General features: G+C 40.1%; 1 protein-coding gene across 5 annotated transcripts in view; it reads right to left on the reverse strand.

Moving 5' to 3' along the window:
• The window catches only part of LOC122395770, a 124,736-nt gene that overhangs the window by 56,640 nt on the left and 48,734 nt on the right, over positions 1 to 19,362 (reverse strand). For all 5 annotated transcript variants that reach the window (XM_043393619.1, XM_043393617.1, XM_043393616.1 and 2 more), the window contains exon 7: positions 12,205 to 12,462. In XM_043393619.1, coding sequence (XP_043249554.1) covers positions 12,205 to 12,462 — 258 coding nt within the window. The remainder of the gene's footprint in view (positions 1 to 12,204; positions 12,463 to 19,362) is intronic.

The raw sequence follows: 19,362 nt of genomic DNA on the forward strand, positions 1-19,362 counted from the left end.
TAAATACACAAATCTATAGATACAGAATCAAAACAAAAAGAAAATAAATGAATGGCTACGACGTTCTATAACACCTTACGAAGTTACTATGTTGGATTTCCTAACCGTCTCACGTTGCTACAAACATCGTCTCCAGTGACGATTGTATATGTCTGGAGTTTTGGCCATGGGTTCTACGAACTCAATGGTGTTTATTATAGTACTCTCGCCTTTCTTCTGCGGGTGAAGTCACAGCCTTCCAACAGATCTCTTAGAGAACAGAACTGAACTCTTAGATATACCTTCTATATATCATTTAATAAAAAGTACATTCGATTAGTAATTATTGTCGTTTCATTCGAATCACACGTCCCATAGCCCTACTACCTTTTCCAATATACTATACCGAATCTCAGAATTTTCCTGAGAATTAAAGGGAAACGGATACCAAGAAACGTCCACACACAAACTCAATCGTGTATACAAAGTTTTTTAATTCAAATAAATTTCAATCATGCGTGATATTTCCCCACGTTTAACGACAATCGGAAAAGAAAGTCAATTCGGTGCCGATGGTTTCGTTCGTCTGCGTTGGAAGAGTGATCCTCGTACGGTTCTAAGCTGGCAATTAAATCTAAGTAAAAGCGAGTATCGCGAAGCACGGCGAGTCAATTTCCACGTGAGCGTACAAAGATTGAAGACAATTGCGAGCGCATGGAGTACGTTTAATTGAAGCTGGGCTCATCAGGCCCACGTTTAAATTGTCGATAAAACGGGTACGAACGTCTGGTCCGGAGATAACGTCGAGAGAGGGTACGCCATTGGACGCAGCGTGGGCAAACGACACAACGTGACTAACGAAAGATGTTCGATGGACGGGACTGATACAGTACAGAATACGCGAGTATATCGGGCGACGAATAAATGCAAGATTAATGGCCGATTTCACCGAGCGTCGACTAAATTTAGAAACCCGCGATTTATAGGATTAACCGTATACTTTGAATAGGGAAATTATTGCCGCATCAATGAGACGCGTACGTTAATTAGATACACGCTTCCATGTCAATTTTCTGTTCCAACGTTCGCGAGGCCATTTAACTGCTCGAAATAATTACGATTTCCTTTCAAATTACCGTATCCGCAGATCATACGATGGATAATGCCAACATTCAACGGCGTCTTTATTCTTTTTTTGCCCGGAGACCGTGCGTGCGAATTCGTTAAACAGCGAATCCAGCAAACGGTCTTACGCGTAGGGTGTTTCGTTTATTATTAGAATCTGCTTTAACGACTATGAATTAGAATAAAAAAAAAAAAAAAAACAGAAAAAAAGAAAACGCGTTCGTATGAGTCGCGTGACCTATTTTAATCTGGTCTTCTGAGTTATAGCTGCTTTTCTGGTCTAATGATTACCGTGATAAACTAACTGCATAGATTAATTGATTCCGGTAATGTATTCAAGGAAACGATACCACGAAGACACATCGTGTATTACGTATTTTAAAATGTCGACGGAAGAGCATTTATTTCGAACGATAAATTAGACACGTTATTTGTTTTTATCGTACGGACATGTATATTTGCAAATTATTTATTTTTATTCGCTATGCTCGATGCGCGCGCAGTAAATCTTTGTTGAAATCTCTATTTACATATTCGAGGAATATGGTTTCGAAAAATGTGCGTATAAAATCGATAATAAATAATTTTAAAATGCACGAGTTAGAACACGAGACTGGAAGAAATATTTACGCGTCGATTTATGATCCGCAAACGTCAGGTTTATGGCGAGGCAAAGCGCCATCGACCATCTTTTACAAACATTAAAACAAACTTTATCTCAAGCATTTTCTACCGCACAGCTTTATGCTCGTAATTCATTTTCCATGTGTCGTTGTCTGGAAACTTCAGTTCCTACTTGCTCTGAGAATTGTGCAGCTGCTGCTATTTATCAACAGCTCGCCATTGTGAATTAACGTTTAAAAGTGTTTGTAAATCTCTAAATCCTTGGAATTGCATGGTTTATATGCAAGTAATAAATGTAAAACCGAACCGTTTAGATGTATGTTAATGGTTGCCAGACAAAGATAATAGATAAGCCAAGCCATAAGATTGATAAGAGACAAGACTGAACGCAGAAGCACGTCCAACACAATTAACGATAAGTTTCAACGTAAGGATAATTGATTCGTGAACTTTGCTCGGGGTAGCTGGCGTTTGAGAAATTTTCACGGAGCGTTAAAATTATCGTCGACCATTACGAACGAGTTACTGGTTATTTCCCGTCCCCGAAGACATTAATTTTATAAACTAATTGACGCCAAGGTCTCTATTAAGACGCGCGTACACGCGATGCAACTTTATGCCCGTAAACGTGTTTAGAAGCATCGCGGCAAGACTTTGCAACACGCAAATGATGACGTTTTTCGAGTTGATCTTCTCAAGGGGGTTAACTTAATTGCTGGTCAAAGCCGGGTGAAAGGCGTAACAGTGAAACATTCAGATAACAATCGCCCCGCGTACGCTTAAGTCACTTTAGAACCGACTGGTCTATCGCCTACAAAAGATCACAATCTGTATATAATTTATAAACTTTCTACGACACACAAATTCAGAAAATGTAAACTACTGCGATAGAACGTTCAGCCATTTATTTATCACTGCGTGCAATGTCTCGAAACAAAACCAGTTTGGAACAAAAACTGTCTCGTTGTCCGTAAACATTATTACTCTTGATAGAGAATTTTGAAAATAATTATACAAAATTTTAAATATTCCGGTGAGCAAAGTTAATAAATTTAATTTGTAAAAACAGACTGCAAATAATTTAAAAAAACATCGATGCGGTGATTACTGAAATTGTTATTTCAAAAGTTGTGAAACTGTATCGTTAATTGTAGATTAAATCGGATTTAAATTTCAAAGTGTCGAAAGTAGACGTTTTGTTTAGATTTCGCGGTTAGGAAAGCGTCGATTCAACCCTGTTTGTGCCAACTTTGGGTCATCTCGCGGAACGAGGAAACGTACTCACTCGCAACGAACGTAATGGAGTTCCCCCCGGCGGAATAATTAGGAGTTTCGTCCTCGATTCCTTGAATTAAGCAATAACCTTAAAGCGAAATGTTGTACATCGTAGGAGAGCGTGGATACGCGCGAGGTTCACCGCAGATCCTGACACGATTGCGGAGAACAAAACAGGAACGGCGAACAAAGAGCCGCGGGTTTTGTAATCGAAAACAAACGAGCTGATCGACACGTGGTAAAAATCCAAGGGGAATGCAAATTAACTTGGATATTTAACTGGGAAAGTCGCGCAGAGAAACTACTCGTGTTTCTTGTAAAATAAATGACAATAGCACGTGTTTACTTTTTGTTACGTTTACGTTTCACTATGCTACCGAATTCTTGAAACGTTTGGACGTACTATTATTACTCAAACTATGCTTGGACAATTCTTGGACGAATTCTAGCATTAATTGTAATCTACAATCGAAGATGAAAACCTATTTACAATTCAAATCGAAACTTTTCACTGGTCGTCCTTTGGCAAAAGAAACACAAGTCACAGAAAACAAACAAAATGTATACCTTGACTTAAGATCCACGACCTTTCTGGTTGAACGTTCGTGTTGTCACGTACGATCCATCGAAATGAAACGAAGTTGGAGAAGAAGGTGGCAAAGAATGCGTAAAAAAGACACGATCGACGAAGGGACCCGTCTAGAAACCGATTCAATAATAAACGCACTTATGCAATAATCGCCTTCGAGTTTCTTAGAATCATTTCCAGGCCGATAGCTCGCTTACGCCCGTAAATAAAGTTCAGGCCGATCAACGGGGTAGAACGGCCGGATTCGAAGGTGTTGTTCAAAAGGAAAAGTAAATCACTCACTTGCATGTCTCGGCTGGAAAGGTTGCAATAACATCGACGACCAGAACCGAATGTTTAACGCGAATCGATCGTTTTAAATCGCCGGGAACACCTTGCTGTTCGACGATCGGAAGCAGACTGACAACGATACGGAATCGACGCTTTGCCAACCTGTCGGGTTAGGGTATTTAAACGCGACCCGAGCCGGATTACCTGGTCGTCGCAAAACCTTTTGTCTCGACAGGTACCAAATATGTAAGGGCAAGACGAAAAACTAACGCGAGATTAACTGGGAACTTGTACGAAACTATGACGTTCGAGCTTGCAGGTAGAGATTGGAATTCGAGTCGTTAAACGCACAGTTTTTACTGCTGTTAGGATCGTTAAAAAGGACGAGGAAATGTGAGAATGGGTGCACACATTTGGCGAATTGTTTTACGATGCACGGTAGAAATTTTATGGCGTGTATCGATGGGGAAACTAGACTGAATTTGGGAATTTTCGGACGACGAAACGTGTGAATTTTTTTAACTGGTCGTTCATTGTTTTGACGCAATAACGTGAAGTAATGTAGCATATGAATAAAGCCATAAATAAATTTTATTTACATACTACACTATTTACTATTACTGTATTTACTTTCAAACGATAGAACGTGTAAAATTTTGTTGACCGATCGTTCATATTTTTGGTGAAATAATTGCTAGCATCACTTATGCATCGATTAATCTTCTTACAAATGAAATGTTAAGGCAAGCTGGTGTTATTAAATGCTCGAACGTATACTCGATACTCGATACTCGATTCATTAGAAAATCCAAGTCACGACTGTTTAACAAGGTATCGCTCGGCCCGTGAAACGCGTCATTGCTTGAATAAACATCCACCGAATGCCTATGGAGGCTCGCCCATGAACTACACCTTGTTCGTCGCTATTTAGAACCTCCACTTTCGCCATCGCGAGCGAGCGTTTTCTCGAGAAAGGGACGTGTCAAGAGATCAACGAACAGAGATAAACAACGACCCGTTCGAGCACTTATCACACTTGGAAAAATATCACACCGATGAAAGATCAACTTTTTATAATCGAAACAAGGGATAATCGATGGGTTAGAAAACAAAGGGAATCGAAAAGAAATCACTACAAATCACAGCTAAATACGAATGAAAATTTTGTGAAAATACTTGACCAATTATGTAATTGATCGATCGACCACTAAGAACCCAGTGATTGATCGATCAGCGGGTATTGAAAATGGCGAATGTTGCAACGCGTACGACCGTTAAAAATGAAAACAGTTTCAAGAAAGGTTTCATTACGTTCGGAGAATGTAAGTTTTTAGTTTGCGTTCGATCAGTTAACAACCAAAGTCGGCTTTGTTTTATTACAATGAGCCTACCTGCCGCAAACCGCGGCGAACCTTTCAACCTTCTAGGAACCGATGGCTCAGATATGATTATAGAGCCGTGCACTTTTCGCAATGACCATGGGCACCGTCAATTGTGAAACTTCCTATGACGGACAATCATTTTTCAATGGCTCGGTGCCCCCATTGCGACACGCGCCATCATGCAAGATTGAAAATTCAAGATGAAATTATTCGTCCCTTCGATCGACTCTATCCATTTTAATTTACCCCATGAAATCCGTTTATTTGGTAATTACGCTACCCAGTAAACGATAATAAAAAATTCTGAGTTTTCCATTAGATAGCAGAAACCTTTACATTTCTTATATTTTATTTACCGAAATTAAAATAATTTTTCATACGACTACATTTATTTCACGCCTGGGCTTTTCAAATTTAAAGTGCCTAATTTACCAAAAATAATGAACAATGCTGTTGATTGCCAAGGTCTTCGAAAATACCTGCAAGGGTTTATAATGCCGTCCCTAGGAACGCCTGCTAGCAATATTCATACCTGGAGAAAGTAATTAAGCAAGGAACGAAGACTATGAAAGTTATTGTCTCGAATGTGCATTGTTTCTGTCGAACACCTGCATCTTCATCGTGTTAATATCTTTTCCTGAATACCGTCGACTGTGCCATAAACCTATAACACCGGTGTTTCGAATCTTCAATGTACGCAGAATGTTCCGTTATTCGAGGTACGATCGAGCACCTTGTGAAAAAAAAACAATGAGATTGTTTCGTACGATGCTTTCGAGAAAATCGAGTTAATAAAACATCGATACTTATCTTATTTTCGTAACTTCGCCGAGTCTTGTCACTCATACATGAATAACGTAATAATTAAAGTGTTTAGAAGATATTGATATTGTTGGAAACCTTACATAATGAGAAAACGATACACAGAGTGTCGACTGCTAATCACCAATCTCTCCTAATCGCAAAAATGTATATAGAATCGGGAGATAAGATTAACCGATACGGATAAAGAACTGATTGATTAAAAATAAAGATACGTCTCGCAGTTGGAAGAACGCTGATTTTTAGGATGTAAACAATATTTTTGTGATTCAACGATCGCTAAATATTGCTATTTTGATAATTATTTTACGGGAATACGATAAATCGTGCGAACGTTTGAGGCAAAAGGGTCAGGCGAGCTCTTTGGAAAGCGTGGTGACATTTCATCGTCTCTGCTTTCTGGAAGTGAAACATGATCACAAAGAATTTGAAATCACGAAGAACGCTGATATTCGTTGCATAATGCACCGCGGAAATTGTGAAATTTCTTAGGTGTTTCTGGTCGAGCCAAATCACTCGACAAAAATAGCACAAAATTGTCTAAAATCAAATTAAAATTTCTATAGATAAAAAATCTACTGAGAATATATTACAGGATTTAAATAGATGAAACTATTGCAGGAATTGTAGTGCAATAACATAGAATCGTCCGTGGTAGCGATCGTTGGACTTGCAAATAAGCAACCGCGCGAGAGTTAAACGCTGCAATTTAATATCTCCGTGTTTCCCTTAGACAGGAAGGTTAAGTATGTAGACACACACGAATAAATACGTGGAATTATGTGACCCTATACGCGGAGTTTCTATTTGATCGAAGAAAAACTACAATTTTCAAATCCCAATACGAGCATGCGTGAGCCGACTTTTATCGCGTCGCATCCTTTACTCGCGAACCACGAGAAAACGAGAATCTCGCCAACGGAACACATCCTGTTACAATAACGCGATAAACATTGCTCTGCCTTTAAATTATACCGAATTCGATCTAAACTTTCGTTAGAAACACTCATTAATACCTTCACGGAATAATAAACGGGGTTTGTAATCTTTCGATTCAAATTTATAATGTTTATGTGGCAACATACGCGATCGACGCTCGTTAAAATTTGAAATCGTACGCCGCGGATCGCTAACCAATAATTAACAGTTCGAATCATTGATACCGTGCATCGTAAATCGATAATTATTTAGGACATGGTGCCGGTGAATTTCCCAACGCATTAAATCGTTCGTACTTTCTATAAAGTTATCGTTCTTTTAAATAAATTTCGAATAACGTTCGAAAGGTGGGGTAAATTGTAACATTTACTGTTCGAGCAGATTTACGATAGAGCGCGAGGGCCTCTAAATTTCTTCGCAAATCACTCACAAACACGAAAACACGTTTATTCGAATCGCCAGAGGCTTGAATTATTGCTACTGATCCAGTTGGTTCGGTATATCAGTACTGGTCGCGCGACAAATAGTCAAAGCGCATAAAACAAATACAACGAAAACGAAACCGAGTCCCGTATTACGAGATATGGTCTGTTTGTCGTAAACACGTGGCGGTAACTTTCACGAAACAAAGTTACACTTTCGCGAATTATTAATGCAACGCGCGAAGAAAAAAAGACGGGGAAAAAAGCGCGTCTCGGAAATGAGTTCCCCGTTATAGCGTTGATCATCTCTCGCTCTTAATAATACGCGTATCCTCGATCTGCTCGGGGGAAAATAAGATTTACGAGGGTTTCGTGCGTGGAAAGTCGAGAAAAAACCACTTTTAAAAAGTAAGTTATTCTTTGCAAAGAAAAATTAATGAAAAACTTTCATGATGCAATTGTGATATCATTCTTAAGTAGATCGTATGTCGCGGATATCGATAAAGATTTTTATTGGGAGGAGCATAATCTTTTGTGTGAACATCAGTTTTCTATTTTTTACAATCTAAAGGAAAATATTTTTGTTATGCTCTTATCAGAGTTAATTGGTAGTCGACGATGTTTCTTAAGAAGTTAATAAAATCGAGAACTCGGAGTAAAAGTACTGAAAGAGCTATTTCACATAGTGAATGGAAACTTAAAAAGTAGACCAATGTTTTATTCATAAATATACTAAAAATGAACGTAGACTAACAATTTGGGTAAACTCTCCTTTAACTTTGAAGTATATTTAACGCACTATTTGCATGTGCCTATTTCAAACATGATCGTGGTTCTACCTTCGCTGAAACGAAGATTAAAATAGAATAGTACACTCGAATACTATTTCAGAGCCCTGATGGGAAATCACGTTAAACGAATGTGGTACCAAAATGAAATGACCTACTTATTAAAGTGTCGATGAAACATATCCAGAATTAAAGTTTACAAAGTATGCCGAACCTCTGGACCATCAACGCGAACAATTTTCCATCGTTCCCACAGAATTTCGTGTTTTTTTCGTAAACTCTGTCCGCGTGCAGTTACATATCTTCGAACCATCTCGTTTTCTGCAGTGAAACTCGCGCTAAATATTCCACTTTCATGTATACCATAAGCATCACGAGCCGTTCGAGCATCGTATGTACGAAATGAGGTAATTTTCTACGCGATCACCGGCAGCCACAGAATAAACGATGACCCCGTGATACAGAAAAACAAAAATAACGCTCGACTAGGACGCGTACAAATCGCTCGATTAAAAAGTAATTAACAGATCGCGTAGTAACTTCATCGCTCCTCGATCTGGTGCCGCCAACGCGTTGGTCGCCTAATTGCTCGACTAAACCTGTATCAATTAGCGAAACGGTCGCCGGTATCGGAAACAGGTTTCCATCGTGCGTATAGTTTCTATCCCCGACGCGATAAATGTCTGTTTTCGGGCACTTTTGTCGCTCGATTTTCGACAAGGAAAGTCGGGACACATTTGAAAAATTACGAGATCGCGGCACGATTAGGAAAGAAAGTCATTGGGCGGATCGGGAACAGTTTTCCAACGCGTAACAGGCGGGACGAAAGGTTTCGACGGAGACCTCCTCTCCGGTGTTTTTTGGGGCAACGAAAGATCACTGGCGGGCATTTTAAAAAGTTTCACGGTCGAACGGGTTCGAGCTGGGTCGAGGAAGCTGTGAAAAGTCCAAATTCAGGACACGCCGAACGTATCGCGTGAAAGTTTTAGGCGACTCCTCCGGTGTACATCTAGCACGCTCCGCGAAGTGAAACCGCGCGGAGAGCTTTGTACGCGCCCGGCTGATTATTACTCACGTTTAATCGAAGTTTATGCGCGGGATCGTTTTACCGTGCAAACACGGTCAACCGATATGAATGGCCGTTGCTCGAAGCCCGGGAGAATCGAGAAAAAGGACAGCATTCGTGGACAGTTTGCTCGTGGCCGATATCGTCTCTGTGTACAGGCCTCCGGTTGCCCGGATGCAAATCGTCCTAATAATTAACGATTTCCCTCGCTAAGCTGACACTTTTTCTTCGATTATAAATTCAGTGCATCTCGCCGGAACGGAGCAGCCTCGACGCTCAGACGATAAAAACGAGGAACAACGTTCTCGTGCTTGCTACCCGCGCGATACGGTCTCGCCGACATTCGATGCTGATTCTTACCGATACAGTTTGTTCGATAATCCTTTCTCGTGACCCAGATCGAGACAATATTTTCAAAAATCGCTACAACGGGTTCAATTTGTCGAAGTAAACCGCCCGGTACGAGCGATCATTAAAATGAAAAACGATTCTGTAAAATAAAACCTCTGTCCCGGACACAATTTTTAAAATACTGTCCAGAGAATTTCTCGACAAAATGTAGTCGAAGTAGAGACTGATCGCTCGATCGTTTGAAAATGAAAATCTACGAACAGCATCGAGACGACTGACCGTAAAATTCTCTCACGAGTTCGAGATACTCTCGTTTTCCATGGCAAATACTATAAACTTTCCCGAACGAAACTGGCTACGATGGAGTCTTCGCTTCTTCGCGTATGTAGATTAATAAAATCGAGATTTATGAACGGGATTATTAAACCGGTCGAGACGACTAATTGTAGAACGCGGATCGTTAGCAAAAGTACGGGAACTTACGGGGAATGAAATTTATGGAGACGCGGCCAATCGGTTTTCATTCAATCCTCGTATTTCCGTATAATAAAATAAAGATTTATGAACAAGGAACAGTGAATCGGTTGAGACGATTAATCACGGGAATTCTTTCCGTCTCGAGTCGTTCGTAAAAGCGTAAACTTACGTGGACCGAAGTTACGAGGACGAGGAAATATCGCTTTTCGTTGGACGTTGGTGTGTGTTGTGTACGTTTGGCGTCCGCACCGATGAAATCTCACTGATGGCACTAAAATTAACAGACTCGCCGCAACACGCGATCCTCCGCATAGTTGTCCACCTGAATGCGTGTCACGCGTTTGACGAGAATCGGTACGCGTTTCCCGGTATCTAATCGGTGAAACCAGCTATCGACGATCATCGACGTGTCATACGAATGCGCCACGATAAAAGGAACGCCTGTGCGATGAGAATCGGCACGCACGGACCGTGGCGTCGAACTCAGCCGCGACCAGGTGCGTACATTCGAATGGAAAACGCGACGGGGAAATAAAATACAGGCGATTCGCGTGCCGTGCTCGTTAAATTAATAAATTTTTACGGTCACACGAATGAACTTTCACGCCAAGACGAACGCGTTTGGCCTCGCGATCTCTCTAAATCAACGACCTCCGCTCGAGGACACATTCTGAAACGCTATTTATCGGAGCGATTTTTCGGAATTTTTTTGAGGAGAAACGATGAAATATTTTTGTATCAAGCTTCAATACATATATTTAGATCTATGTTTGAAGAATATCCTCAATTTTTTTCATTGAAAAATATTCAATATTTTAGAAGTTATGGTAATCTTAGCGAAGGTCCTTCAAAAAATATTCAAACTCAAATGTACTGCTTTTAATCCATTGGTTTTATCTCGAGAAACTCTCTAACAAGTTAAATCTGTTGATTGTATCACAGATATACAAATTTATTATTTCTTGGGTTCCTCTGTGTCTTTTTCAAATATCTAATGGGGATAAATTGTACGAAATGAAAGTAAAACATTTAACGAGGACACCGGTCTGTGTAAAACGTTTAATCGCGTGCACGCGAGTACAAAAGACAGCGAGAATAACAGCGCGAAAGGCGGATTTGCGGGAAGGAGAAACGTTTTGATACACCTAATGACCAGTATTATGCATACACCCACGGCTATCAAGCCATTATGGACAAAGCACGAGCAAAAGCCCAGCGGTTCGTACGAAACATGGAAATAAATGGATGCTATTACAATTAATGTAAACTAACCGTCGAGCGTTTCTTAGAGTTTCTAATTTCAAGCTTGCTCCTCCAGCGATTTATTTCGCTCGAATCTTTCCTATTACGAACACCGTAACCGTGAACGCGAGAAAATTTATTCGTACCGAATATTTACTTTTACCACTCAGAAAAATCAGTTCGACTCTCCGAGTAAACAGCCGTGAATAATCGTTCCGAAAGAAAGTGCAATATTTAATATCTCTTGTTAAGTGGACGGGTGTACAATGCTTCGACAAATGTTGCTACTCGAATAAACCAGAACAAAATCACGGAGTGAAAGCGAACGAATGCATCAACCGAAAAAATTATGACGAGAAACAGCCTCCTATGGAACATTAAATTTTTCATTATATTTCTTCAGAAAAAACATACAACTCCTCTCGGTTTTATTGCAACGCGAGATTTTATTTTATCAACTAGGAAGTTGCCTTTCCTGAATAATCACGGTTACTCCCACTCGTGTTCGTACACTGTAATGATGATTCACTATAAGTGGAAAGAAACTTACTTCGTAAATGGAAGTAACACAGTGTTAATAAACAACATTTGGTAAAAAGAAGTGGAAAGAAATTCATGAGAAATGAAACTACAAAAATAAAGAAAGTTTTTTTCCGTTTATAGTAAGACACTATTATGATGTACGAATACGAGTGGGGGGAGTACCTGGTATAGTTGTGTTTTAAATATTAATTCTGTTCAGGGGTCCCTTTGAGAGGTTCCAGAGGCTTTTGCAGCTGCCGATGGAGGAGGGTGCGCAGATGCAGAACGCGAATCATAATTGCAAAGAAAAGAGGCGGATATTCGGACTCACCTTGCTGCTTATGCGAGATACGAGTGTCTCGATGTGGCATTGCCATTCCAACGCACGTAGAAACAGCAGATGCCACCGACGTTCCAGGGATCTTGCGATTCGCAAAGCTTGTGGCGGTTCCCGTTGTTCTTGTTGCTTCTCCTGTTCCTGTTGTTGCTCCTGTTGTTGCTGTTCCTGCTGTTGCGTGCAAACTTTGTCGCCCAATTTTACAACCGAGCTGACGATACGACCGTGCGCCTCTATGTCTCGTTGGAGTACCTGAAATCATAAACCAAACGAATTATTTTAGTGAATTAGTATCGTGGTGCTCGATTCAACAGACGTGACAAGACCAGAAATACAGGGCAATGTGTATCGAATAATAATATATTTTTAATTTCAGTGATCGGATACCGAATCTGAGAATTTTATAAAAAATACAGAAAGTGTTCGCGATTACTTTAACGCAGAGGCAATGGGAATTCTGTAGCGTTACCTAACAGTACTAAATTTACAGTGAATACAACTTTTCGCACTGGTTACCACAGACTTCATTTGCATGAAACTAGTGCGTCATTTTGTACACCGATGAATAGTAACAACGTAATAAATAACAAAGCTTCTCTGATGCAGCAACGGTTCCCGTTGGCTTAATGCATAATTAGCGTTTCGATCAAATCTTTGCACAATGGTAGGCTATTAAAAGATCGAGGTCGTTTAACGTCGCGTCTCTTTTGCGAAGAGTTTTCGACAAAAAACGAACATCGAACAAAAACGCTGATCCTTCGCTTAAAAGTTGTTTGCATCGAAGGCCCCGAAGGAATTGTAAAATTTTTCTGTGCACGTTGCAGCGTCCGTAAATTAAATTTTAATGATAAAATGCAACAATTTGGGCGCAGTAATTATATTTAAAACTCGAGTTTCGTACACATTAGACGAATGTGCCATTCCAGGGGACATCGAGTGCCAAATTACTATCATTTTATCAATTCGAAAGCGTGCAAAATGAAGAAACTGGCTCACGGTTATTAAGTACACACAAGAATATTCGAAAGCGCCCGGAAGTCTAAATAAAGTTCAATTGATGGGCCTTAAATCACGTTTTGAGTAAGTACCGTTATCGGTGGGTGATCTTCGAAAGTCTTCTTTCACGCTGAGAGACAGAAGATTAAGTTATGCCTTTAAAAGCAAGCACCGCGAGAAACACGATTAAAGCGTGCATTAAACTTGGTGGCTCGCGTAGTAAATCAGACTCCGTCCCAAGTCGCTCAATTTTCACGCGAAACAACTTCCCACAATTTACATCCAAACTAATATCTCGCGTACTTCGTAGTTTCAACGAGGTTATTGATTTATTTAGTACGCCTGTAAATGACGACATTTATTACACATTGCCCTGTATCGACATCTTTACGACTATTCCAATTTCTTGATGACTTTACGAACTAGAACCGCGTCTAAAATAGACTTTGTGCATCGTAAAACCCGGAACTACGATCTTCTTGAGTCGTAAAAATCTTTTTGTTCGTCGATATTAACGGAACGATTAAAATTTTTGGTTCTTTTATTACTTGAATAATTGTCTTTTATTAATAGATGTCTTTTAACCCTTTGCATTTATGTTTTTTTTTTAGAAAATCAAGTCGAATTAAAGAAGACCGTGTTTCCTGCCGCGAGTGTCTGTTTGAAATATATTCCAATTCCGACGAATCATTTTACGAAGTGATCAGAAAACAGTCCTAACGACGAATTAACGAAGGTTCTTCCGACGAGAGTGTCGACGTGGGGTCTCGTTAGAAATTTACTTCTACCAAAGAAAGAGCTTTCTGTCCACAAAGAACTAATGTTCTCTTGAGTCTTCGAGGAGCTAATGAAGCTATCGAGCATCAAGAAAACCTGAACAACCATTTACATCCACGGTTTAACGATCTCGTTGAGCGATTGAACGTGACATTGCTGCAGTATTTAGCAATGTTTACTGCAGCCCATCCAACAGATTACGATGACTGGATAATTGCTCCTTTCAGCTTGTCGTTACTTTCGTCATCAATTGGTACAACTTTCGCCATCGATGATTCCAACGTCTGTATTGGAAAGCTGGAAAGAAAAGTGTTGAAACAGGGCTGTTCTATTACCGATCGAGATATCGTATCGCGTAACGACTAGCAGCATCACGATAAAGAAGATACAATTTGTGGGAATTTCTTTCGTATCGTAAACATCGATCTGAATTCTTTAGAGCTTCCCACGATATCTTTAGGGATGCGATCCTCCAAAGGAAACTAAGAAATATGTCACACACGAGCAGCAGATTGTCCTAGTTTTGTTTTAATTCAAAGCTCCTAACCCTATCTGAACAATCGTGAAGATCTTTCTGGAGTATCTGATACCCAAATGAGTATAGGGTATCGACAGGCTCGATAATACCAAATATCTGGCGTATCGAATTCCATGTCGCCTGAGGTTTGCAGCAACGTGCCCTACATTCCCGGGGATCAATTGTTTTAGGTCATGCAACACCGGGACCGTATGAAATCGGGTTCAACAACACGAAGTGTGTGCGGTATCGGGACCTACGACCCGGGAAACTTGGCATCGGGTTTCGCAACCCTGAAGGTCTGCCGTATTGGATTTCACCATTCTGCGAGTTTGCTGTAAACATGCCCTAAGACAGCCTCGGAGTATCGGAGCTCTCGAACCCGGAAGATCGTACCATCAGACGCAACCTCCAACGCTATTGACATTGAGGACGTACGCTGTCGAGTCTCGGAAAAATTTATTATACCGTTCTTCGTGCCTAAAATTATTCGTACAGAGTCCTAATATTCCTATTCCACAACTCTAAGTATTTAAAGAAAATTGGATGTCGGTGATAATAACATTTGTGACGATTTCGGTACCTTTTATCTGTTTTAATCCTCGTGTTAGATTCCTGAATCGTACGATTCGATGGCAAGAAAACAACACGCAAATGCGCTCGAGTTGTTGCAAAGAAAGAAGCAAAGAGCATTTCTCAGCCGAGTAAGATCCTGTCGAACATATCGATCTCGACCGTTATGAGAGTCGATATTAATGGCACCAAAGTCGTGAAACCCAATACCGATCGGCCACACTTTTACTCATTTTTCACCGCTGTCTTTTGCTTCCTCCTTTCGACGCACCGCCAGGTGAAATTCATCAATTCGAGGCGATTAATGAGCGGCAAATAAAAAACGAATCCGTCTCGGAGGAGGCCTGTGGCGAACGACGAAGGAAAGCGACTCTAAGCTCGCAGAAACTCACGCAGGCCTTCTTATGCGGCGCGAAGAACACCGTCAGACATGATTCCCAGTAAGAAGGAAGTATAAAGTAGGATTATGATTTTCCTGCCCACGGCGGGATTGTAACGAGCGATAAGAAACCGCCGCACACCGCGCAGCCGCGTTCCTTTTTGCTCGCATTCTACTTTCCTATCCCGTGCATAATCATCGTTTGCACATAATCAACCGGCGTCTTTTTATCGACGGAATTAACGAAGCGTATTCCGTGCGTCCGATTCGCCATTAAGGCGGGTATCCGCGTTCGAAACGTCATTTTTCGTGCGAATTTCAAGATTTATCGAGATATCAAAACTTTTTAGAGAGGGAGGGCACTTTACAACAAACAAAAACGCGCGACGTCTGACATTAAAAACCCTATGCTTCCAAGTACCGCCAAACAAAATCTGCGTTGAATATTTTTTAATATATCCCAAATAAATCTTTGGAGCACAATATCAAAAAGTTAAGAGGTCTTGTCGATCTCCATTCATAATTCGTGTGCTGGGTAAGAAAACATTAATTCATCCATCTATTAGTAGAAAAATTTGTGCAATTATCCCAAATATTCTAAAATTCTTTATAAGATATTGGTAGCAGATTAGATGATCTTTTTTTATTGATCTCGAAATAGTATTACTAAGAAATTTGGGTGGTTGTTCGATCTCTGCTTACATCTCTTGGCACGATGCACGATTGCTTTTTTAACTGGTTCTATTTCTAGATTTTTCCTGAGATCATTTCTAACGCGATTCTCTTGACGTGCTCGGTTGCCACGACCCAGAGTTCAATCCTATACGTTCTGATTGACTTTATTGCCTGTACAGTTATTAAATATTTCCCATAAGGCGTGTTAATGACATTTATCACAGCGTACGCAAACTGTCGAAGAAAATTTCTTTTCCACCTCACGGGCACAAATTAATTAATCGAATGCCCATTAGTTTCTCATATGGGTGCATCTGAGAATCTGTCGAACGTTTTTAAAAGAAACATCTGTTCTTGTTAAAATTTTTTCATACGATAAATAGTTTATAAGAAAATTCAAGCGCCATAGTTGCGCGAGCCGTATTTGAGAGCTCAAGAATCCCACGCGCTCCGATTGTTATCGGTGTTTCTAGCGTAATATAACCATATTTTTGTCTAATTGCAATTTAATATTTCCGGAGTTTGAAAATAAGAAAACTTAAAAAAGAAATCAACTTTTTTAAAACATCGAATAAGAATACCATCATATAACAAATTAAATGAGATCCTCGTCGTCCTTCCGTGGTCTTACTTATTTTAATACTTTCCTAATATTCGAACAGAGGAAAGCAGAAACTGAATTTAACACTAGATCGATTGCACATATTTTTTCTATTGACTGTTACATCAAGTTCAATATAAATTAGAAGAAATAGAGAGTTAAGCGTTTAATTGACAACTTAATAAATTTATCTAGAACACGAATATGCTTCCAGAAATGAAAAATCTGATGTATTACACGCGTTAACAAGGTGTTAAGTTGCGGTCAGCGATTTTTAATATGTTCACCACGGCGATCGAAGTTTCGCGTAGATTTCAGACGCGATTGCCGGACGATCGAGCGCCGATTAGAAATTCATTTTCGACGCTAGGCGTTCGAATCGCGTCTCGGAAAAGCGTGTAATTTCGATCGATCGTTCGATAGTCGCGAAGAAGAAACAGCAGAGAAATTTATCATTGGGCGTCGATCGGGGCCCTGGCTCGATCCCATCGGGGTTCGATGATTTACGCGGCGGGGTTTTCCTTTTTCCTACGCGCAGATTAGATCGTTATCCCTCGAGGTTCCTTCGGTTGGGAATAAATCACGGTTCAGGGCATCGCGAAACACTGAAAGCGGACGCCGTGTACGCTCCGGTGCAAAGGTTAAGTACACGCGTACAAAAGAAACGTTAAAAGCCTTTATTGCTTCCGCGAAGCAAGTCAAGCATTTCGACTCTCTGTGCTCATTACGCCTCGATGGTGGTTAGTGTCGTGCCATATGCTCGCTAAATTATTTCTCTGCTCTGTCTCGATGTCTTTTCTTGCTCGTGTCTCGCGAGACTCGCTGCATTTCACAGATAATTAATAATACTCTGGATCTTCTTCCACCGTGTCGCGAAAGTGGTACGCAGAACACCGGGCAAAAACAAAATAATATTTTTAAAAAGATATCTCCTTGCTTCGTGGGTCGAAAGAAATACCTTTTCGAAACTATGTCCCATATCTCTGTGAATGAATTTAAATAAGAATATGTGTTTTGATATTCGATCGAATGAAATGTATCACTGCAAATGAATTTATGAAAGTTTTAATAGTTTAGGAAACAGTTGTTCTTTTCTTCCCTTTTATCGCTAGTGTTTGATTCAATTTCGACGCTTCCTTTCCTAGCTACTAGGCAACTGCTATTAAGATGTTCTTCGTGGCTGAGTCTAATCTAAGAGACTCCATATATGGAAAACTGTTTCTAGTTAATGGACGCATTTGAGGCAGCTTTTCCTGTCCACATCCTCGCTGAAATGTCCACTCGGAAATCCGGGACGGAACGCAATTACTTTTGACATTACAACGGAATAAATTATGCGTAAATATTACGGATCAATTAAGATAACTGCACAATAAAATCTCGATTCAACGAATATAATTCTACGGTTCCGTGTCGGTGTATTCGGAAATTACATGTCGTTCATCTCGTGTTATTTTAATATCGGAGAATAAATTACTTTCGGAATAAAAAGGGCGTAAAGAGCTCCCACTTTATGGGAGCTTTATTGGACGTACTTTTTGTTCGAGGTTCGTTAACCGATGAAAATATTAAAGTAATTATATAAATAACTTGGAACACAGACTAGAAACATAGCAGTATTTAAATATTTCTAAAACATGTTTAAGACTATAAATCCATTTTCAGATTGTAAAGCAGGAAGGAAATAGTGTTTGCTCGTTCACACGACGAGGAGAACGACGCTCAGTCGGAGAGACGATCGCTTAATTCGAATAATGAATAAATGATTTCGAATCCGCGTAACTGTTTTTCCGGATGGAGAAGTCGAGTAGCTAAAATCTCCTAGGAACAAAAGGTGTTGTGCTTTGTCTCCGTGGCTCGCATTAGCCCACTTTCTCCGATAGATTGCGTACGATTGCGTGCGATTGTTCTACTTATCTCTTAGCGCCGAGCAATTGCTACTCGCGGTCTGCACCGCGTTACTTTCGACCACTTCGTTTCGCTGGAACGGTTTTTTCTCTCTCTCTCTCTCTCTCCCCACCCCCCACTCATGACGTTTCGTCCGCAAGAACAATGGGACGGCCAAGTATCGAAAGAAACTCGGATTTATCTGATATTAAAGATCGACATTAAGATAAACGTAATTGGTGTTTCACGGTTAGGATGCTGGGGGACTCGAAAGATCGAGAAAATCCGATACGACGCCAAATATTTCAAGTATCGCGAAGTGGAACATCCCATTTAAAAAAGAAAACTTTTTCTCTTCTCACCTTTGGATCTCTGATCTTTTGATAACTTGAATTTCCTTGAATATTTTTCCTGCCATTTTTAAATTTTTTAAAGAGCTTATATGGAGTTTCTCTGGTTGATTTGTGATATTTTTTATTTCCGGAACTCGATATTTAAGAGTTAAATTGACCTCGATCGATGGTGAATTCTAATTTCCTAGTCAACCCTAGGTAATGTCGATCTTTCAGTGTGTGTCTAACAAAGGAAGTAGTGAGAGGTCAGAACAATGGAGTCGTTGAGTTCAATCGATCACACAAAATGAAACCAATCTCGTAAATGATTCTACTAAATATTTTCAAGATATACCAAGGTCTGAAATTGCCTCGATCACCAGTCGTTCGTAACTTAAAATTTTGAAACGTCTGA

The sequence above is a fragment of the Colletes gigas genome, unplaced genomic scaffold (genome assembly GCF_013123115.1).
Source record: "Colletes gigas isolate AHSC1104 unplaced genomic scaffold, ASM1312311v1 Colletes_gigas_Sc00006, whole genome shotgun sequence".
NCBI classification, from domain to species: domain Eukaryota; kingdom Metazoa; phylum Arthropoda; class Insecta; order Hymenoptera; family Colletidae; genus Colletes; species Colletes gigas.